The sequence below is a fragment of the Oreochromis niloticus genome, linkage group LG7 (genome assembly GCF_001858045.2).
Source record: "Oreochromis niloticus isolate F11D_XX linkage group LG7, O_niloticus_UMD_NMBU, whole genome shotgun sequence".
In the NCBI taxonomy this organism is placed as follows: Eukaryota; Metazoa; Chordata; class Actinopteri; order Cichliformes; family Cichlidae; genus Oreochromis; species Oreochromis niloticus.
Genome location: NC_031972.2, coordinates 30,331,271 through 30,354,800, shown reverse-complemented (window position 1 = coordinate 30,354,800; position 23,530 = coordinate 30,331,271). Strand labels below are relative to the sequence as shown.

General features: G+C 38.9%; 2 protein-coding genes and 1 long non-coding RNA gene across 3 annotated transcripts in view; 1 reads left to right on the top strand and 2 right to left on the bottom strand.

Annotated features, from left to right (window-relative positions):
• arrdc1b (arrestin domain containing 1b) overlaps positions 1 to 11,478 on the bottom strand; it is a 45,294-nt gene extending 33,816 nt beyond the window's left edge. The window contains exon 1 of the mRNA XM_003440221.5: positions 11,279 to 11,478. Within this exon, the coding sequence (XP_003440269.1) occupies positions 11,279 to 11,396 (118 nt within the window). The 5' untranslated portion in view covers positions 11,397 to 11,478. The remainder of the gene's footprint in view (positions 1 to 11,278) is intronic.
• A 4,388-nt stretch (positions 11,479 to 15,866) lies between these two features.
• LOC100710557 (glutamine synthetase) lies at positions 15,867 to 21,703 on the bottom strand. The gene is made up of 8 exons (XM_019354418.2): positions 21,543 to 21,703; positions 21,070 to 21,223; positions 20,371 to 20,545; positions 19,456 to 19,617; positions 19,227 to 19,373; positions 18,431 to 18,558; positions 17,015 to 17,214; positions 15,867 to 16,470 (listed from the first exon to the last, which is right to left on the bottom strand). The coding sequence occupies exons 3-8, from the start codon at positions 20,537 to 20,539 to the stop codon at positions 16,164 to 16,166; spliced, it is 1,113 nt and encodes a 370-aa protein (XP_019209963.1). The 5' UTR covers positions 20,540 to 20,545; positions 21,070 to 21,223; positions 21,543 to 21,703; the 3' UTR covers positions 15,867 to 16,163.
• LOC112847461 (uncharacterized) lies at positions 16,020 to 17,688 on the top strand. The gene is made up of 3 exons (XR_003221003.1): positions 16,020 to 16,081; positions 16,197 to 16,371; positions 17,070 to 17,688. It is a non-coding gene; the product is annotated as an uncharacterized LOC112847461 (long non-coding RNA).
• Positions 21,704 to 23,530: the final 1,827 nt, after the last annotated feature.

Sequence of the window (23,530 nt, the reverse complement as noted above, 5' to 3'; positions counted from 1 at the left end):
AGCTTGAGAACCCTCTCTTTACACAAATATTGACTCGGCCCCAAACTTGAAGCATTACCTTTGATGGCATGATTAGTCATTTAGTATCAACCAACACCAGGAGTGACCTTCGGACCCTGTTCAACACCTCTTAAGGGACCATTGGAGTTAATCACACAAAGTCAGCTGACAGCTGTGGGTGTGTTTGAGCTGCTGGAGCTGCTGCTATAGTTACTTTATTTGCAGACACAACAGAGGCATGTAATAAGCTTTCTCGGTGGTCCCATTCAGAGGTTTTCGGTTGTTTCTAACATTTTTCAGGGAAAGCCTAACACCTACTATTACTGAAAGCTAATACAGAGCTGGGTAAGGCTTGTGTTATATCACTTGGGTGTGGTTAAACACTGACAAGAAAGAAGAAGAAGAAATGCATTTGAGCTACAAACCATCCTGCCATGCACACTTTTTCTCACACCCCTATAAATTCTTTAAATGCCTATCAACCATAGCTTTTTATAGATATGTGAAAGTGCACAATTTTTTTTTTAAATGAACTAAAGCAGAACATCTCTGTTCAAGTATTGAATGTCCTGATGTGAAGAAAGCAATGGAAAAGCAATGGGGTGAAAAATATTTACCAAAGACGTGGTAATAATTACACCTTACAGCATTTCCAGCGAACTTGTTACCTGAATAATATTTACACGTGGCAACATGGCTAATTTCCATATGCAAAACAAGCACACGGATAATTAGCTAATCATTTCCTAATTATTGTTACAACTACTCATCCAAAATTCTGGCATCATCATGAAAAATGCTGTCAATTAAATGGAAAAACCTGACTAACAAACCACAAGCGTCTCTGCTGATCTGTCTGTTTGTCAACCATGACTGTCATGCAGTGCCATGCAGAGATGTTACCACAGGGGATACTTAAGGTATCATTCGACATCTAAATTCTGAAAATTCAACAATACTTGTTTTTCTTCAGTGCTGTAGGCAGCGTACAGAGGGAGTAATTCTTCCAGAAAGGAAGGGGGCGGCATACTGCGACAAATATGCTAGTTTATTCTTACATACTGTAGAAGAAGAAGTAGGACGGCAATAAAGACAGGGAAAAACTACAAATAGCAGAGCAAAAACTTTGTTCCACAGGGTAAAATGTTTGTAACTTACATTAAATGCTTGTGCTAACATAATGCCACAGAAACATTAGTAGACTCATCAACCATCCTAACAGTTCATGTTTCATTTCATTTTGTGTCTTGTCAACAAAATATAAGGTTTTAAATAAATGATGTGCCAACATGTCAGTGTTTAAAGACAAACCTATAATAAAGGAATTAAATAAGTTGATGTTAAATTAATATTAAATATTACATAAACATGAACTCCTTTACATTTAAAGTTCATAGGATGATCATCTTGGACAGCTACCTATATACCACTTTTTTTTTTTTTACTCTATTTGAGCACTTAAAGCACTCTTACCACAAACGTTATTCACACACACATTCATATAAGCGCTTTTTTAACCCATTGTTCACACAGAGGTCAGTATCTTGCATAAGGATTCTTCAGCATCCACAATAGAGGAGCTACATCCACCTCGTATTCATTGATATAAAATTGGGTACTGAGAAAGATGTAATTCTGTGGCTAAGTTTCTACTAATACAATAACAGGTTTTTGATAAATCCCTGCACTTCAGTTTTACAGGACTTCTCATGACTTGTTCTCTTGTTTTAAACCACTGATATGGTGGCAGATCATTTATGATGTAATCACAACCAGGGATTTCCCAACTTTTTGGAGGAATAAAATTGATCTAATCTAATGTCAATTAAACATTTAGTGATGACGGTTACAAATAACCATTAGTGACACAAGGTAAATATGTTGCAATCTCATCTTAAAGATGAAGTGGCTACCAGTGGAAACAAAGGATACCTCCGGATTACATTTGACCCGGTTTCAAATATGTCAGGTGGTGAACCACACAAACAAAGACTTGTCCACTAGCGACCAACTTTCACCTACAATGCGACGGGTTGAGAGCGGGTATATTATTGAGGTTAACCTCATTAAGTGAAAATTTGCTCTCAAACCTTTTGGTTTCTTGCACCAGATTAATCCACATCTTGCAAATAAGCAAATTTAGTATAGAAAAATATGTATGTTCTGCTTTCATTTAAAGAAACTGCCTGCTGTTGTTAGAAACAACTGTTTAATGTGGTCTGGAAAGAGACACATGACAGTGACTCACAGAGTAAATGCAGCATAAAATCCATGCAGACCTTTACAGTCACATCACATAAGATCTTACTGCCAACTACAGACTGCTAAAACTAACAATCAACTTCTTACCTACCTGCTAATAACTACTCTAGCTTTAGCTTCTTTGCTATCCTGCACCAACTAACATTATTTTCCACTTTGCTTCTGCTGTTTTCAATATCGTTTCTATCTGCACAGCACAGGAAGTGGGGTAGTTCTTTAAATAGGGGAAGAAGGGAAGTGATCAGGGGTGGGTTTGATGCTTATCAGTGGGTATGACACAGCTGTGGGGCTAGACTGCATGCTGGTTATGGAGGTCAAAATATGTTATAATTACCACAGCTAAGTCTGAGGGCAAAGGGAGCAGCTGGTGCCAAGACCCCCAACTTGGAGCTCTATTTCTATGGGCACAGTAGTTTGGCTGATGAAGTGTCTCAATGCCACCGGCTCACACTGAAGGGCAGCAGAGAGTGGAATCACTCTGAGTCATGAGTCATTCTCTGAGTGATCATGTGTCACGTTCTTCATTTCAGAAAAAAAGAAACCAAAGTTACCGTCTGATGTATTAGCAACCCTGCTGTTCTTCAGAGATAAGATTCATAAAGTATGTGGAAATGTTACAGCTGTCCAGCAACACAAAGAACTCTAGAGAAAACCTGCTTCAATTTTTTTTAATTAAATAAGTAACTGACTAAGAAGAAAACTACTGGAAACAACGAGCAATCTGTCATCCTCAACACTTGGCTTGAACTCGAGAAAACGTGCAACCTCTGCAACAAATGAATCCAATCCAACTTTATTTATTGAGCACTTTAAAAACAACATGGTTGACCAAAGTACTTTCCAGTAAAAACTTGTCATAAAAGCTAAAAACTATACATTAAACAGACAAAGAAAGTTAAATAACAATAAAATAAATAATACTGGCTACAAGCGAACTCTGGTACTACTCCTAAAATGCCTTGGAAAAAAGGTGTGTTTTTAAAAATGATGTAAAAATCTCAAGTGTTGGTGCCAGCCTAATATGGAGGGGCAACTTATTCCGTAATTTAAGGGCCACAACAATGAACAGCGAAAAGAAAACAAACAAACCAACAAAAAAATTCCATAATTTGCAAAAACAACTATTCTGGTTCAGATTCTAGCATATCCACACGTCCTGAGAAACAATAATACCTTTTCAGATGGTTCTCTTACAGTAGAGGCATCAACATGAGACAAGTCAGAAGATTCAGGCCAAGTCACTGGTGTCATTATGTACCAGCGCTGACGATAGCCGTCATATTTAAAAATAATAAATTAACTGCATTAAAATTTCACATAAAATCATAACTAATCAAGTGCCAGCATGGTTAGGGTTACAGACTCACTCTGAATTTCATTCAGCCCTTTCATTTTTTGGAGACGGCTAAAGAAAGATGCTCACTAAAAGCTTTCACCTTTCTTCTGCTGCTGCTTCTCTTCCAATCCAGTAAACCAGACTGAGTCACTCACACAGGTGCAGGTAGACTGGTGTTATTATGCAGACTGCTGAGGAATCATTGTAACTAGAAAGTGCATTTTCTGAAGAAACTGCAGTGTGAATGCTTGAATCTGAATGTATGCACTGAAATGAATTAATTGCTGAATTTTAAGTTAAAAATAAAAATGTTGAATGAGCTGGAAAATACAGAGTTTTTAACCTGAAAACAAAAGTGCAGAACTTTTGAAAGCTGATGTTCACACAAAAGAAGTTGGAAAATAGCTGAAAAGTTTTTAAATTAAAATTTGGAAAACCTAAGAAATGAGAACAGAAAATTTAGAGTCAGAAAACATCTGAATGAATATTAAAAGTTCATATTCTTTGAATCACTGAATGACTAAAGTGTAATCCCTCCACTTGGATCCACACACTTTTAAAGGTTTACATCTCTGAGCTTTGAAAGACACGCTGTTGGAAAGAGAACAACGATGGCTTCGTTTTGAGGGTAAAATGATGGCTGTAGAGCAAACACTGTGGACACAGCAGCAGTTGAAAGAGAAGTGTTTAAGATGAATCTTGGCACAGTGAGAGACAGAGCTCGTTAGGCAGGCAGGTGTGAGCCTGGTTGCTATAGTGACTGCACCCAGTGGCTCCATACACACGCACACAGACATGCACCTCACTTTTGCTGCTTAAAATGAACTGAAAAGTCAGGTCGAAACAAATCGCTCCCAAATGAAAAGTACAGGTCGTATTGACGAAATTCTTTCACCGTGAGCGGCAGCAATGTCCAGTCTACCTAATTCTCAGTTTTCATGCCTGTGGAGTTTATTATATGGACGTGGTGACAGTGTAAAAACACCATGCTCTTCTGATTTTCAAACGAACCTTCTGAGCCATTTTAACATTAGAGTCTATGGAGGAGTTGGAGGGAGGAGGCTGTGCTTTGGTGACATTTATGAAAGAACCATAACACCTAGTACAATAGTAAACACATTGGATGAAAGAGGACAGCGATGGCTACGTTTTGAGGGTAAAATCATACCTGTAGAGCAAACACTGCGGACACAGCAGCAGTTTTAAAAAATATTTTAAGATTAATTTTTTCGCTCCTCTCACTCTAGCAGTTGAGCTTTCTCACTCTAGCCCCAACATTCCGTCCCATACACACCCATTATAAACTCTGAAACGGGTGAAAAAACATCATGAAACTTAAACTGGAACTGAAGAAAAAGTATAAGAGATATTGAAAAGATAAATACAAGTTGAATAGTTGAATGTCTTGTCTTCGATTTAAAGTTTGAATGGTGGCTCTATGTCAATGTATGTCGAAGTAGTAGGAGTTTAAAAATGAGTAAGTTGAATGAGGATTTGAAGGGTCTCCCCATTGAAATACATGGGAAATTTTTGTTGAAAAAAGTTGAATAAAATTAAAAATATAAATGTTAAAAATGAGAAAAATAGAAGCAGTCTTGTCCAAAAGAAGAGGAATCTAACGGTGTGTGAATGGTTTTTCTAAGTTGAACGGTTTTGAAGGAGTAGGAGTACAAAAAACGTACGGAATCTATAATAATAATAAAATAGAATAAAGATTACAACAACAATACTGTGAATGCTTTTACAAGCATTCACACTAATTACCGCTTTGTTTTCTTGATGGAGCCTGATGGAGTCACTGTAGTCTGATGCATTTTTGGAATTGAAACAGATATACTGAGACTGACTTCTGGGTCACAGGCAGGAGGAGAGGAGGAAACCCAAATTACAGAAATGAGAAAAGCTTTGCCGCTAACTAAACACTACAAAATGTAGAAAAATTGATATAGTGAAAAATTCATAGTGCCTTTTATTGCATGGAGTTTAAGATATAAGAGTTTACCTGCGTCACCTGATCTTTCACCGAAATCAAAAACCCACTGAAGACTCCGTGACTCCTTCACGCCCCGTGGCTTTTCTTTCCCTTAATTTTCTTAATAAATTCACAGCCAAACGGTTTGATGCTCTACGTACAAGTGAAGACACGCCCAGGATGGAAAAAACATGGCTGTAAAACTGAAAGCAATGCCAGAAAAAAAAAAAAGCAGAATTAATCATCTAAGTGTGAGATCGAATGAGTGAAGGAGTAATAAGAGGGGGTGGAACATTTGCTGGCTGTGCAAAAAAGCAGCTCAAAAAAGGTGCTCAACAAAACCACAGTTCTTACAAACAGGATAAAACAGTGTGCCTGTGCTTGTGTGTGTTCTTGTGGGCCGTCCATGTGGCGTGCTTTGTTTACATAAAGCCAGTGGTTTGTATTACCGCAGATGATGGTTGGGTTACAGTGAATGTTTGCTCTCCTGCTTTGTTGGAAGCTAAGCTAACATCCACTAATGTCATCTGAGAAACAAAAGAACGACACAATTTTACATCTGATTGCTCTTTTTTGTAGTCCAATACAAGATACGGTGACTTCTGTGAAATGACTAACTTCCTGATTCACAGTTTCTGTTCATTCTTGCTGTCATGCAATTTTACATTTTATTTTCCAGTGTTTGATTGAGTCCCACATGAGATAAGATGTACATGCAAGCTATGAAATACAGCAACATTTCATAAACCATGCTGCCAAGATCTATAACTTACTCTCTGTTCTCAGACTCAACAACAGAATATACAGCGTACTTTAGTTTGAAATACAAGATTATTTATTCAACCAAGTCTTTATTATTTATTTATAAATAAATAAATAATTTTTTTTTTTTAAAAATCATACAACAATCGCACCAGCAATTGTGAACATGTGCTGTTGTAAATACTTAGCTAAAAAAGTAACTGGACAATTTTCAACAGGCTTTATAAAATGAGATCCGGTCATTCAGAATCCAGGCTTTACTTCAAACCACAAAGACTGTCCCTTTCCTTTAATATCCCAGGCCCTGCTTTACAGAAGGCCAAGGTCAATCCTGTCCAAAAAACAGTGACCTTGGAATTAGCCTGGGAAGGAAATGAGACCTGACAGCTGTAGGTATTTTCCCATCAGAACAATATGGACTAACACCATCCTGTTCCCAGGTCTTCCAGTAATGGGGAGATAATGAAAAGCAGCACTGGCCTTTCAACCTATCCTAAAAGCCCAAACATGTCTCACAGCTTGGGCCAACGTGACATGATGGTCTAAAGATAAAGGTCTCTTTTCCAGTCTCCTTTCAGAGGTACATGACAAAAGTAGTGGAGGTTGCTGGCTTTGAGCTGCCATCACTCTTCCAGTGGCTAACACACAAAGAGGGAATCTATGCCCTGCATGATCACTGAGACATTTCACTTAAATGTCTGCAATCATCATCATAACATGATTGTTGGGGATGTAGGTCGGTGGTTTTAAACTTTCTCTAGCATGTTCCACTTCAGCAGCTGGAGGTGGTCACCCAAGGGTTGAGCATACAACACCCTCAACTTCTGAGATGGGAGCCTCAAAACAATCGCGGTCTGACTCGAACTAACTGCAGTCACAGTCGGGCAGATTGGTGAAAGTCTGCAAGAAAATGTAGTCTCATTCATCACAATACATCACAGCATGTTGCAATCAATCTGTGATGTGTCTCTTTGCAATAGGGGACTCAACTCCTCTGGCTGCCACCTGGTTGAACTTTGGTCATATCCCTGTATGAACCAAGGTTGCTTAATTTCTGTTTCAAATCTTTGAGGTTCTAGACGGACTCTGATGTTGTTAAGGCAAATTTCTGTGTTTGTAGACAGTAACAGACTTCTGATTTTTGCTGATTTCTCGCAGTAGATTGTATGTATTTGCCAACTTGACCACATTCAACTGCAAACTGTTGACCCACTGACTCAGTTTTAATGCTGTCTTAAAGCAGCAAAGTCATTTTGAAGATGGCAGCTGACCGTGAGTGGTCACAAACCTGGTCCCTGTTTTCAAAATAACCACGATGAGACCTCAAGTTCACTGCACACAGTCACAATAATTTTGGTTGTGATGCCATCGTGTTCCTTAATGCATTAGACCCAACCGTTTTTAAATAAACATTAACAACTAAAAAAGGATCAAAGCTAAATTTTAGTGAAATAAAAATCAGTATGAAAGCAGTATGACAAATTCTCTCCTATTTCCTTTATCTGCAAAACTCAAATACATTCATGTGGTAGCTTCATACCCTTTCAAATTCAATAGGTAGGTTTCAACTGGGCAGGAGTGTTAAGTTCAACATTATGTGTAAATAATGTGTACAAGCGGCTATTTCATGCATTTCCATCTACACATTCATGATTCTGCTATTACAACTGTCTATCTGAGCATCCTAATCAATAGAAACACTGTCTAATGGTTTCCATCATCAATAATTGAGTGAGGCTAAGAATTTGGCCTCAGCGATATCCAGCACTCTAGAAAGCTTCTATTTGTCTATTATTACCCCTCAGTGTTATTTCACATCACTGCTTGGTAACAGTACACACCAGATTCACAGTGCAATTTCAATTAAAGTCTTACAAAGGGTTCACAAGGGTCATACAGTGCCAGCATCTACTGGATGTATGTAATGGATAGTATGAGCAGTTTATTGGCCCAGAAAACATAAAATCAAACCTTTACTGATATAATGCACACAGCATAAATACAGGCCACATAATCCAGCTCTGACAAACAAGCCTGCTGTTTTTCTAGTGCAAAATTTCTCAGGAAGGATTTGCTTAGTTTGGCGACGAGGATAAAAACTTTTCAAGTAAAAAAGGTTTGCTGCTTTCTTGTTTGGGTCCTTGTGTATATTTTTATTTGGGTGAAACTGTCAGAAGGCCCCAGGAGTAAACCCAATCTTAATCTGCACCATTACTGCAATTACATGTAAAGCATGTGGAAATGGGGAAAACTATCATCCACATCAGACATCCTTAATCAGATAAGTGCAGATAATGGATTAAACAGAGAGCAGAATCTGAGCGACCAGACGACACAAGATTTACAGTAATGAAGCCAAATGGCTCAGTTCTATTCTCTCCTCGGGAACGATACCAAAAACAGGAAATTGTCACCCCCAAACAAACCACACGCTTCAGCTTAATTCAAGTCATCTGACTGATGCAATCATCAGCAGGTTCTATCGAGAGGGCATGATGTCACTGGACACATAACGCAGACTCAGCAGTTACAGTACATTAGCAGGGCTCGCTGAAAGCCCAAGATGGAGAAGAGAGTCTTCTCAGCTGGAGCACTTTTGCTAAGAGATCAGTGGAGGAGCCAGTTTAAGGGACTTAAGTAATTCTTAGTGTTTACAGATAAAAAAGCTCCTGAAACATCCCATGCTACAAACAGATGTTTAAACTTCATCTGGTCACAGCAGAACGTACACATTTTTTAATTTTGCTGTGAAAAAAATGAAGATGTTGGAAAAAGTAAATTAATTTTTCTGAGTGCAGATAACCGAAAGCACACTGTGGTCTCGCACTTTGCTAAGAAAACTACAGGGAGATGAAACCGGATTGACAGACCACCACATCAAACACCTGTCTGCATGCTCTTCTTAGCACCGAGGACTCTTATTGAACTTTTTGCTTGCCTCAGAGAAACTCTCCAACTGTCTGCATGCTTCAAGGACAGCCTACATCCAGCCAGCAGAGCAGGGTTTAATTTGGAGAACGACAGCCGGTGTCAGATAGAGACGAGCTGCTGCTGTGACACCTTACAGTGTAACAGAGCTCAGGAGGAGCTTTTGACCTCTGCTGCAAACCCATCTGCTTTAGGTCATCCTGTGCATTATGGCTAATTAATCTCACTATGTCAGGTGTTGGGGTGACTGTGGAATGAACAGAAAGACAGGAGGCTGACCTGGAGGTGGCAGTTGAAGATGCTAAGATTTTCACTGGGAGTGAGCAGAAGGGAAAGGATTAGAAATGACTACATCAGAGGGGCTGCTCAGGCTGAGCAGAGGTAAAACTGGGATGGCGTAGACATGTGGGGAGGAGTAATAGTGAATATGCTGGACAAAGGATGATGAATATGGAGCTGCCAGGCAGGAAGAAAAGGGAAAGACCACAGAGAAGCTGCAGGGATGTAGTGAAGGAAGACATGCAGAGGGATAGTGTGACAGAGGATGCAAGGAGTAGGGTGAGATGGAGGCAGGTGGAGCAGCCAAAAGAAGAAGAAGAAGAAGGTGCACAACATGCAGGGAAATGTGGCCAAATAACTTTACAAGAATTTAAATTGATCTCAATTTCATTTCACTGGATTTGTCTAGGATCTCATACGCGGTGGACTTTTGCCTTTCCTGTGCTGTCCTCGTGGATGCTGTGCAAAGGAAACCGGGTCCGATGAACTCTTTGCACCTAAAGGCGCCCCATGGTGAGGGGAGATCAGGTTACCCTTGCTAGACAGAATTTCCAGTCAAAATTTAAAAAAAGAAAAAGAAAAAAAGGCCACCTCACCAAGGCTCAACTCCCTGCCAGAAAACCATGGTTTCCTCACTTCCTCCATCTCTCTCCATCTTTTACAGATAATATTAATTTGAATAATATTTAGGTTCAGCAGCTGCATTATGTTTGTGGAGTTAATGAATAATCGAGATTATGATACTGACCACAGCACTGGATAAACTTATGAATTTTTGCTATTTGCAATTCAAATGTTCGGCCTGTAGTGCTATTTGCCCTCCTGGATTGTTTTGGTGTGAGTTTCCGAGTTCTAGCCTGCAGACACGCGAGGCTCCGCACACCAAACCAGCGTAGATCAGTGGATAAACTGCACTGCAGGCTATTTAAACTTTGTAAAATACAAGACGCAAGGGGACATACTCCCAGAGTCTCACCTTTATTTACTGTCCCTGTCAATTAACATACCGCTGTGCAGGGACACCCACTGTAAAAAGAGCTTTCAGTCAAGATGATGACTGCCCTTCCTTATCGGGGAAGATTACCCTCGAGGATCTCTTTACACACAATGGATTCTTTGTGTCTTTCCATGGAAAGTCCAGGAGCTGCTTCCCACTTAGCCCACTTTATTCCCATTATTAACAGTTTGTCAAGTTTGTCTAAATTAATAAACATTTCCAAATCTTTTCTATTTGACGCTTGTATACTGGAAATGCTCCCAGATGACTAACACCTGATGTTCTGCCTTTTTGGGGGGGAAGGGGGAGGTAGGGGGTATTTCTGTCATTTTCGAGGGTTCTTCAGAAAGAAAACAATACAAGGAAGCAACATGTTGCAGCAAGCAGGATGTGTGCTTTAAACGGCCCGAAGAGAGTACCAAACAGCTGAGCTGGCACAGACAACAAAAGCAGCGGTGGCTGCTGGTGTCATGTGGGAAACGCTCGGTCCACTCCCAGAGCAGCGGCACAAAATCCCCAATACATGTCCGACACGACCGCACAGTGTGGTGCGCTGAACGAGCGAGAAAGAAAGCCAAGGCTGCGCGGTGCTCCGCTCTCCCCCACGTCCAACAGCACCGAGGAAAAGTTTATGTACACCGAGCCTCCATGCGCGCCTCGCTGAGCCAGACTGAGAGAGGCACGCTGGGAGGAAGAAACGCTCCTCTCCGTGTCTTCTGGGTTTCGCTGACGGACAGCTTACCTTTGAATTGCAGCGACTCGGTGGTTCGTATCTTCACCTTCCCGCTTATAGACTCCCCCGGACCGTAAACCACCTTGTTGTTGGTAAAAGTAATATCAAATTCCTGCAGCTTTCCCATGGCTCTGCTCCTCTCTACTCCGCTACTTCCTCAGCTCTGCGTATCTCTGATGCAGAGCTCTCACCTGCTGCCGCGAGCTCCCTCCTCCTCCTCCTCCTCCCCACCTTCCTCACTCGCACGCCTGTGACGTCACGTTGACCTTTGATAACAGATGCGCTCATGTGTGGTTTAAGAGAAGATGATTGTTTGTTGTTTATTGTTGTAAATGACCATACTTATTATATTTTTATTTATTTATAATATCAACTATAGAGAACAAAGCAGGAACTTTCAGGGCTGTAAAGTGTCATTAACTGCAGTTCCTTTACTGGGCACTAGAGGCTACAAATGTGAGTCAATTTCCATAGACACCCATGTAAAAATGTCCAACTTTACAGCATTACAAAGCATGTTTTCAGCACTGTGTATTGACTATTGCCCCCTGCTAAGAATTGTACAGTGAGCAAATTCATTTATAACTCATGAATCAGGTCACTGGAGCAGGTTGGTGTGTCTGCTAGGCCACCTCCACTATCTCGCGTCACTGAGCTGGACCTCTTGACCATGTATGCGCTGTTGGTGCCTTTTGGGGGATTTTAAAACACTTTTTTGGGTCAAATATTCTTGGACACAGATCATCCAGGTAGTTTCTCCTCTGGTTTTCTTGCCTCAAAGTTGTATTTTTTGTTTTTGAATAGTATTAATTAGTATGGTTGTGCTTCTCATTCACAAGGGCAAGAATGGTGAGAATAAATGGATGTCACAAAACAGCCACAAGTATTCATATTCATCACAGGCATGATAGTTGGGTGAGGCATGATAGTTCCCATTGAATATCCAACACTGTCTTTGTTTGAGTTATCATTCCCAATTAAATGTAGCACTGGTATTAACCCCCTAATCTATCTGCTTTTTTACTACATTTTCATTTTTATTTATTTTAAAGTTTACTTATTTAAATCTGTGTTCACCCATATCCACCCAATTTATGTTCCCAAACTCATTATTTATTTATTTAAGGTCTACTAATTAAAAATGTGTTAAAGCATCAGTATATTGGCTTTGGTTAATTAGTGACAGAATTAAAAGAAATATCGTTTATTGTGGGTAAAGGATGATTTAGTGTAGATTTGTGTTTTCTCTTTAAATCTTGACACTTCCACAATGAATAAAAGTATAGTGTCATCATTGTAAACAGTATTTTGTAGGTGAAAAATCTGAGGAAATGTTGCAAACAAAACATTATAAATCTGTTTTTTTTTTCTTTGTTTTGTTTTGTTGTCTCCCTGAATGGCCCTTTAGGGATTTAACACCACTTGCAAGGACATAGATAAAATGCTATGGGTCTTTATTACCTTAATAGTAAGTAAGTCGTGCATTTACTTATTATTTCTGACTGGATGTCTGTTAGTTACTTGGGTAAATGTGCACCTTCATTACGAAAGTGGTTTAAAAATTGCAAATTTCTTCTAGTGTTGTTGTTGTTGTGTAAAGCATCTTGTAGACATAATTCCTAGAATACCTCTATGAAAGAAAGAAAGCTGTAAATGTCTGTAATCTTGTTCAACTCTAAAAAAAAATCCATCATATAACTGTGAGTTCACTTTAATGTTTGACTGTATGGTACTTTCCAGAAAGGAGGTTGCATCACAGTGTCTGAGGAATTTCCAAAGAAGAGCTGCATTCCTCAACTTTGCATGTACTGAAGTACACCACAACACAAAAGAAAGCTGCTGGGGCCCTCTTACTTATGCTTCCTGCTTGAATCAGTGTGCTGCGGTAATATGAGTGAATAGTCTTTCAGGCATACGCAACAAGAAGATAAAGCTACATGTGAAAAAATAAGAGGTTTCTGGAAAGTCTTTCACCCAAGAAAAACAAATCATCCAATTTGAACAAAATAATTCACTGACAACACACTCCTCAAAATTTGCATAATTTTGATTTGGTTTCTTTCCCTCTGACAAAGTTGAAACGCACAAAACCCAACAGGAGAATTTGCATGAATTCACCTTAAAACCCTCCCCACTGCTCACACACTTTCTGTTTCAGTGTATACTTCCTCTCACTGAGATGGTACTTCCCATCCCCGACTATACTTCCTGTCTCATTGTGTAGCTTTAGTGATGTGATTAGAGCTGTAGATGTAAATGTTTTGATTGCGTTTGTGTATAAAAGGCTCACAGATGAGACCGTCTGTACTGTATACACACTGAGCTTTTTTAAGAGCCTTAATGTGTTGCATTTACCACAACAGAAAAAATATCGTTCCTCTTCCTCTACAGTCATGCTTGTTGGGTCAATTGGTGAACTTAAATTGGTCAGAAGTGTGGATGTGAGAGTGTGTGGTTGTTTGTCTCTCTGTGTGAGTCTTGTGATAGGTCTGTCGCAGCTATATCAAGCCTGTTACCTAACCTGACCTTACATTTACACTTTTAAGAATGAAAATTAAGTTGAACTTGTTGCTAGTTGGTGATTTAATGCCAGAATCATGCCTCAAATGCCTCAAGAAATATACATATTCTCTAAATTAAATTATTTGCTGAGTTATTCACTTATTTATTTATTTATATTTTTAAATTCGGCTGTTTTAATCCTCCATATACACAGGGTGGTTTCATGCTCAGTAAAAGAAAATTGTTTCCATGACAACAAACAAACCACCATAGTTGCCAAGTTACTGCCTGTATCCATGGAAATCTGTTATGTGGTGGCATCTAATATAGTCCAAAGAATCTCACTGTTTCTTCTTCTTGCTCTCAGTTTCGTCTTGTTTGTTTACTCACGTTGCAAAAACAGCTTGGATTGTGAATCATTTTGACGGTGCCAGGCCGCAAATGAGGCGATTGCATGTCTGTAAGTAACATGATAGGATGTTAACACCATATGTTTGGTACGCCCAGCATCAGCTGAGGTGGATCCATGTGGGTGTAACGTCAGAACACACTCACCATGTGCCTGCAAAGATCGTGTTTCCCCCTGTTTTGTGGTTAAATCCTGAAATATTTTAAAATCCGCACCCCTCTTATCCCTTTATAAAGCGCCAGCTAACGAGTCTGCGTGACACGTTGAACTCTTGTTTGGTGCGTCTGACTGGGTAAATTACAGCTTTTGTTTTTCTGAATAAGATGCAGGTTATTAAAATTACTCCAATAGCTCCATCTGGTGGACAAATGCAAAAAGCTTCAACATCTGGTTTATTTATTTATTTTTTACTTTAAGATTAATATTTTTTCTGTGATTCTGCTAACACACAGTTATCTTATAAATGCAATAACAAGATAAAAGCAAATGGTTGATTTATACACTTCTACTTAAGTAAGATCAGACTTATTGCCTTAAGTATAGTGCTGTGCAAAGGTCTTGAAGCATCCCTCATTCCTTTATATTTTGCTGGGAAAATTGGAGATAGGAGCAGCGATTTATTGAATCAAATGCAAACATAAATGGAAATACAACTCTCTTAGGCAAGATTTCTTGTAATCTCCTAAAGCAGACTTCAGGAATAGTTCTCTGGGCTTCTTGAAGCACTTTCTAAAGCTGTTTGTTGTATGATGGCTGCATTGTGTTTCATTTTCTGTTGAGATGATCCCACAGTGTATCAGTAATGTTTAGGCCCAGGCTCTGGGGTTGCAGTCTTTATCTTCAATTTTCATAAAACAAAATCTGACAGTACTGGCAGTAAGGTTTTATTTAGTGTTTACTTTGGTGGGGAAGTGGAAGTGCTTCATTGGCTGTTGTAGTAAACAGAGGAAGAGTGTCCCTGCATCTTTTTGCCTTTGTTAACTTGCTTGGTCAGATCCTGAAACATGTCAGCTGCCCCACTGGAGATATGCTTGGCCTGTGATTTCACATGCAGCCAGGCAGTGTATATGCTTTGTCAGTTCCACTTGTCAGTGGAATGGCTGAGGTTGTGCTCAACAAAACCCATCTTTATAGCAACTGGTTCCTTTCTCAGTAGCTTATCTACATGAAAACCACATAACACAACACATCGAGCAATACTGTCAAAGGCTTCTGGGTCCCATACCACTTATTTGTGGAGAGATCAGGATGGCAGAAAGTGCTTTGGCTAGTTTGTAAGTGTTTGGAAGGAGGAACTGCTATTTCAGATTTGTATGGTTACCAAGATGGTTGCCCCAAGCCACCTTAAGTAGAGAGAAATCAAGATAGGGCAAGCTTGGAGATCCCATGTGAGCCCATAGCAGCTGCATCACGTTGATACTTGACATAGGTATGCTATCAGGATGAGGGAGTGGTATCTCTGGCAGTAAGTGGGTAAAGTGGCATTACAGCCAGCCTGCTCCACTGGAGGCAAAACTGTGGATAAGAGCCAGACTGGATGATACAGAAGATGCCAGCTGAGGTTTAGGCACTCAGCAAGAATGCTAACAACAAATTCACTAATATGCAAGGACATTTCTGCAACAATCGTACCAATGACAAGTGAAGTATATGGAGACTTTCTGACATAAAGAGATAAGAAGGCAATTGTAGCACCATTATCTTTATTTCACTTCCTTAGCAGTTACAGATGGAGCACAAGTTTAAAGTAACAGTTATTAATAGTTTAGGGAGCATAGTGAGCATTAATAGTTTGCAGCAGTATAGAGGCTCAGAGGAAAACCATACATCTATTTCCAGGCTTCTTCATCTTCATCTTGTTTTGAATCCTTTTACTCCAGTTCAAGTTAACTCACAGACAGGTCTGTGTTGCTTTATACATTTTATATATATTATTTATATTATACAAATTATATCATTTAAAAAAAAGGCTGCACTTTTCTACTACTTGGCTCCTTTTTCTTCTTCTTCCAATAGGCAGGTTATGGCGATGGCCTTCGTCACTGCATAAGGGTCACAGTTTGCTGCGGGACGGCGGTCCTCAAAGTACCCTTTCTTCTCTTGCCCCACCTGCCGCGGGATGCGGATGCTGGCACCTCGGTTGGCCACTCCGGCAGAGAAGTCGTGGATGCTGGAGGTTTCGTGGAGACCTGTGAGACGCCTCATGTTGTCCTTGCCTCCATGAGGGTCGTACACACAAATGTGCTCAGGGTGCTTTTTCCCCAGCTTATCGATAGCCTTCTCAATGTACCTGCCATCAAAGAAACATGTGTTTTTTTGTTTGTTTGTTTTTTTACTAAGGTTTCCTCTTATTACTCTGTTTTAGAAGATAATTCATCAGGCAGTATGTTGAGCATCAGTGAACAGTTGTTTAAGCATGATTAGTAAAGAATAAGACAATCATGACTGCCTCATGAAATGCCAAGAATTATAGGGCACCAGAAGCAATTTGTGAATACAAAATCAACATTTCAAAAGCTTTATTATATTCACTACTTGTTACTTGTTATTTTAAAACAATGTCTTGTTACTAGCAGTCAGTCACTTAAAAAAACATATCATTTCTTCCTATTTCTTGAGTCAAATTTATTGCATACATAGAGTATCCAATAAAGTATCTGGTGAGGGGAAATAGTGCTGCATTTTATTTAATTTAAAGAAATACTTAAAATAAAAAAAATAATAAGAAAATTCAAGCTGTTTTTAAGCTTTTCAAATGTGCCACTGGTACGCCTTTGTGTAGTACAATGAAGTGCTTTTGCATGTGTATCTTTTGAAAGTCTGGGTTTACTTACTGCAGTCCTCCTTCTTCCCTCATCTCCTCGGTGCTGACATTTGTGTGGCAACCAGCCCCGTTCCAGTTGCCCTTCATCGGTTTAGGGTCCAGCGTTGCTACAACCCCGAAATCTTCACAGACACGATGCAAAAGGAAACGTGCGACCCACAAATGGTCCCCCATCTCGATGCCCTCACAGGGGCCCACCTGGAACTCCCACTGAAGCCAGAGAAAAAGAAAGATGCAGAGAAAAGAGGGAAATGTTTGAGGTGAAAACATGTTTGAGAATAACCGTTTATAATAACCACTGTTAATAAATGATAAGTTTAGTTAACTGCAATTTGATAGTTTTTTGACTGTTAGAAAACAAAGAAATTATAATGAGTAACATTTGCTAATGGCCCAGTATTTGCTTGGAAATCACTTGTGAATTATATTTATATTTCATATTTACCTGTGTATTATATTTCAGTTTTTTGAGTTCATCACAGTTTTCTGTGTTATTGAGCTCATTTTTCTCTGAAGAATTTTGTTTTGTAATATTGTTTTTATATTTTTTAGGTAGGTTGTTTTTAATGTTTTGGCTACTGTAACAGAGTATTTTCCCAAGTTCTGGGATAAATAGCTTGTCTTATAAATGTGTCATATGTTTGTAATATATAACAATATTTAGTCATCGTGTTGTATCGAATTAACGTTACCTGAATTAATTGTAAAGCTCCAACTAAGGTTTGTATATGGTCATTAAATCCACTTTATTTGGACTGCTAATAAATTGTAAATAAAGTTGTAGCTGACTTTAAAGTACTTGATTTAAGCTGCATTTAAGTAGGGAGGTTGTGCTGTTTTGCCTTTTGTTACTTTCTCTTTTACTATCTGTTTATTTTCTGTTTTAAACTAGTTGGTTAAGTTTCGGAAATATGGTTCTATGTCGAGTTTGTTTTCTTTATTGTGTGGCATCACACCTCCCCAACATACGCGTGGTATGTTGGGGAGGTGTACCCATCTACCAATGGCTGTGTCCACTGAGATAACACACAATGTCACAAAACTCATATCATTGACGCAAAAAGAAAAATGCGATGGGAACAAAAGAAATGTGATGCAACCTTTTGTGGGTGTTATAAAAAAAGAAACAAGAAACTAAAAATCCAACTGGCAGAAATCCAAAGCAGAACTAGAAGAACAGAATAGTTTTTAATTATTTCATGTTTTTCTGAATAAAATAACTCTGTGATGCCCTATAACTAAAAGGCTCACTGTGCAGTGATAAAAGATTTATTACAAACTAAAGCTTAACATTGTAGAAAAGCTAATGGCATAAAGAAACACAAAATACATTGTAACCAGTGATTAGTAAATATTACATTAATTTTATTAGAGATGGTTATTATAAAGCGCTACTACCATGTATTAGAGTAGTACTTTCACTTACCTGAGATGGCATAACTTCAGCATTAGTACCGTAGATTTTGACCCCAGCATAGAGGCAGGCCTTGTAGTGGCACTCCACAATGTCCCTTCCATAAGCACTATTGGCCCCCACGCCACAGTAGTAAGGACCTTAAAGGCAAACACATGATAACACAAATGAAAAAACACAATATCAAGATACACTGTATGTAAACTGTACGAAACATTTAGGTTCCCAGCCTATGAAAAGTGCATTTGTGATGCTCATTTTTCAGACAATGATTACAAACATTTACATATAAAGTGTTGGAGAAAAGATTTGTCTACTTCTTTTCTAACTTTACAGAAATCCTTTGTATAGCACTGACCATTGTCAACCCTGTGTTTCTAACTTGTCAGTGCTTTTGCTGAAATATAGGCAAGAAAACTAATGATAACGAAACTAATGATAACGTGTGGGAAAGAGAAGTGTGTTGCTCAGAGACTGTGACTGGATTTCCAAGCTCCTTAAGAATGTGAAAGCCTTTGTTAAGGTTTAGAAACGTATCAGCTGTGCTAGTCTACTTTTGGTTTCGTTCCTTTTGTCTGATTTCATACCCTGTCATTCTTAGAAGGTGTCTGTTTTGTTTTGGAGAAATTCTGTCATTATCTCTGCTTTTCTTACTTTAAATGTAAATGTGTATCATTTTGTGGGATATTGCTTCACTCCAGACTCCCCGTGACCCAGATAATAGCACAAGGATTTACCATAAGCTGGCAATTGGCTTGTCACTGCTGTATTTGTATAAAAAAAGAGTGAAAAATGATGGCTCAGTTACCTTGGGGTGCTGGGAATCCATTTGGAGGCCAGCTAAATGGATGTCCATCTATTCCCAGAAGTGTGTACTCCTGTTCCATACCGAACCACATATGGTGCTGTTTGACCTTCTCCATCACTTCGTTGCAGCTTGCTCTGTGGTTAGTTTCTAAAATAAAAGTCAGAACAGTCTATTATTGTGATCTTAGGCAATGTTAAGGGAAAAAAGCATGGACTGAAAAAAAATGTACCAGCAGGTAAACGGTTGTACTTCAGGACCTCACAGAGAACCAGTTTATTGGGGTCAAGGTTGAATGGATCCCTGAACATGCGGACCGGGATGAGGTACATGTCACTGTTGGAGCCTTCGGCCTGGTAGGTGCTTGAGCCATCAAAGTTCCACTCAGGTATTTCTAAAAATAGAGACTTCTTATTATTCCTCTGATTAGACGTCAGTGTTCACATTGTTTTTACAGTGAAACCTGATGAACTTGACAACTATGTTAATAGAGATGTCAGGAAAAATTCCCATTCATACTATCTGCATGTTGAGATCTGGCCCTGTTACTAAAAGTAGACACAAATAAAGGTAAGAGGACAATGGGGGGAAAAAGACAAACAAAAAAAAGCCCAATTACAGTAAAATGTACCAAAGTTCTCTGGTAGCGAACAGAAATAAAGAAAAGACAGCGAGCGCACTTCCCAGGCTTAGACACACCTGGAATATTCTATTTAATAATAAATCAGTTAGATTTCAGTGAGTTTCCATTGTGGATTTCCGTGTTTCAGTTTAGTTTTTTATTTGAAAATGTTTAGTTTTCATATAGTTCTTTTAAGTTTCAGTGTTAATTTCAGTCTTTTTAATTAATATTGTATGAAGGGGCATGTGCCAGGTGCAAAGGTTAGCAAAATCAGTACAAGCGTTACAATAAAAACACATAACTTTTTGAAAGCAGTTGACTCACAGTCTTGTAGACATTCAGAGTCTCAATAAACATGTCCATCAAAGCCTCATGGGGTTGTAATAACCCTCAACCCTCAGGTTGTAATAACAAAATGAAAGGGTAGAAAAGTTACCCTTGACTATAAAGCTAATTAAACATCACGTTTTAGACTAACTGCCTCTTACCCCTAAAGGCTAGAGCTCATTACAAGATGCCATTCACCTTCTATGCTTTTTGGTTCTGTGTCTAGAGTTCTCGTCTTGTTCCGAAGTGCCTCTCCGGTGCCATCAATCCAGATGTAGGTGACCTGGCATTTCTGTCCTTGAGGCAGGCTCATGTACTGCTGCCGCACAGCTTTGTTGAGAAGAGAGCTGGATGACACTGATGCCATTTTCACCTTTAATTAGAAAAGCGGATAATTATAGTAACAGATTACATGTTTATGACTTTATGTCACCTTTAATTTCCATGTTGTGTTTTTTTTCTTCCCATAACAAACCTACAACTATAAGGTTTTTTCAAAGTTATTAAAATAAACCAGTGGCATTACTTCATTTATGCCACTGGTAGCTGCAAGTCTCACAAGATTAATTTTCCACATCTAGGGTTAGGGTTATTTTTATGATTTTAATTACATTCGTTTATTGATGTTTTATTACATTCTTATCTTAAGAACGTAACTTTTAATGAAAAATGTTTTAACAAAGTTTTTAGTAACTATTTGTGATAAAAGATGTTCCATCGTTATACTTTCAGATGGTAACAGGGCAACTTTAAACGTGAAGATAAAGAAAAAAATAAGATCTATCTCTTCCCTTTTTTAGTTCTCATATCTTAATAACTGGAAAACAGTGGCATATCATTCTCAGATTTAAATGAAGCAAATTAAACAAACAAAAACAAAGAATTATTTGAACTTACTCTTTTACAGTCGGCTTCAGGTGAAGAAGTGCCTAGCTTCCGAGTCAGGTCTGAGAATGAGGTGCCTAAACCTGTTTGTGGTATTTAGCCAGAACACAAGCTAGGCTGCTCACGACACCTGTACGTGTTCCTGACGTAATATAGCATTTAAATACTTTGTGTGGGGTTGTCCATGTAAGCAGCAAACACATACAAAAAAAAAACACATACACTATGATGTTTTGATCAGTCCACAACAAATCCTGCAAGACTGTAAGCGCCTTCAGTACAATCTTTGACAGTATTCCTGCTTCTCTTCTATGGAGAAACAAACCAAATGGTAAACATATTACATTTATACTATAAACACCTCATGTACAAAGCGCTGACCTATAAGATCCAAATATGTGCCCCTATCCAGCCAAACGAAAACAGTGCACAGGTATAGCTCAGGGAATCACAATCTCCCACGGGAAACAGTAACAAACACCCACCTGATGAAAGGCCATCTGCTGATAGTGACTGACTGCTGTTTGCTGAGCTGAGGGTCTTGCAGCTCACTGAACACAATTAGAGACCAGAAGCTGCTGCTGGCTTCAGTTTCCATCAGGTTGGCTGTTCTGAGATCAGGCAGGGGGGCAGAAATTCAGCAACTCTAACAGGAAAAGAATTAGTCACATGGGATCCATTGAGGATGTATTTAAATGTGTGAGATGTGGATGCAGAAGAGGCCAAGAGCATAAATAAGAAAACAGATCGTAGGGCCCACCAGCCACAAGCAAGCAAATTGCTCAGTTGGCATTATTGTAAGACAACGTTTACTTTACTTGATATTGGGTCTGAAAAAGTAGGACTTGTCTCTGATATTTAATGACTACAGCAACTTATTCCTCTGATATTCTTTCTGGTATAGAGAAGACCACTGTAGTTGTAGTTGTAACTGAAATACAAACCGCATTTTAGAAAACAAAATACTGGTGGACACCAGTCGATGCACCTGTGGTATAAATATGAAAATCCTAATTTTCAGAAATTGACCTTAATCTTGAGGTTGAGGTTACTGAGATCAGAACTCTTGTGAGATTTTTAGTAGCTGCACCTATGGTATGAATTCCTCCATCGCCTTGTTGTCAAGTTAACAAACTTGAGTATTCACATCGCCTACCTGACTGCCCTGCAGGGTGACAAGGGTGGCACAACATACACTACCAGAAATTCTTGTTTTTAAGACTGATCATGAAGCAAACTGCAGCCAACACGAACCAAACAAACCAGGTAAACTCATCAGCATCACAGACTGAAGATGAGAGCCACATGTACAGCCAGTCGTTTCCTTTAATGACAACACTCTAATTACAGACAGGTTAAGCAAGAACAAGAACTTTCGGGCTTAAAGTCAAAGAACAAACTTGATGTGCAGCATTCTTATGCATGGTTTTGATCTCTCTGCAGCTTTACAATTGGAGTACCAACCTTTCAGGAACCAGAGATGACGTGCAAAAGACAAAAACACTACACCCTGCTTTTAAAAAGCATTTAATTTCTATGGCTCAGCCACAGGTCTACATTATATTAGCCAGATGTAATGTGTCTCATGGCATTTCAGTGGGACCTAACACTTGCCAATCCCATCTCATGAATTGTGGGCATATCTGGATCTCCAAACATCTGTAAATTATCAATAAGTACCAATAGTAACCTTAAGCTCAAATGTGTCCATTTTCAGAAGGGTGTGGAGTTAGTTTTTAATGTGACATTGTGAATAAGTCCTAATTACACAAAGTGTAGCCTTCATCAAAATAATGACATCAATTTCAACAAAGGACATTAACTGAATGCTTATTAGCTGTCTAATAATTAAATTAACAAAAGGAAAGAATGGAGCCAGTGCTTTCAAGATGAAATATCTTGTTTACTGTTTAGGACTTGCATAAAATAAAATCTTTCCTGACACCACAGTCAAACTGACATCTGAGTTTGAAAGTCAAATCTTGATATTAAATTGCCACCTCAGTTTATCCAACACTTTGCTATCTATAGTGCATTTATACTCTTAACAAGCAGCAGCTTTGAATGCCTCTCAGGTAACACACAAATTTCATTTTATTTGACACACAGTTGACATACCTGAAATGGTTTGTCTTTGAATTAAAATGAAAGTACCTTGACTTCACTGGAAACACTTATCCCACAGGATATGCAAGAACTAGATTTACTGCCTCCGACAACCAATCAAGTTGTTGTTTACATGGAGACTTTCCAAGGTTATAAATTTGCTCCTCAGATTTAAAGGAATGGCCTATAATATAAAATGACAATATTTTCCCAGTTTCTTTGCTTGCGGTAGTACCTATGTACACTTCCTCCGTATTTACTTTATATGATACGGTTAGAGTTAGGGGCTATAGATGAATTAATGTGTAACACAACATGGAACTCGTGGATCTGTGCAAATGATGCAACCAGTTAGATCAATTTCTTT

Bases quoted from the DNA above. Each gene is read 5' to 3' on its own strand.
- LOC100710557 (XM_019354418.2), bottom strand. From the start codon at position 20,539: ATGGCATCAGTGTCATCCAGCTCTCTTCTCAACAAAGCTGTGCGGCAG. The intron at 19,618-20,370 runs GTGAATGGCATC...CTCTATTTTTAG, and splicing joins AGAACCAAAAAGCATAGAAG to AAATACCTGAGTGGAACTTT. The intron at 17,215-18,430 runs GTAAGTGAAAGT...CTCTGGCTTCAG, and splicing joins CTGAAGTTATGCCATCTCAG to TGGGAGTTCCAGGTGGGCCC.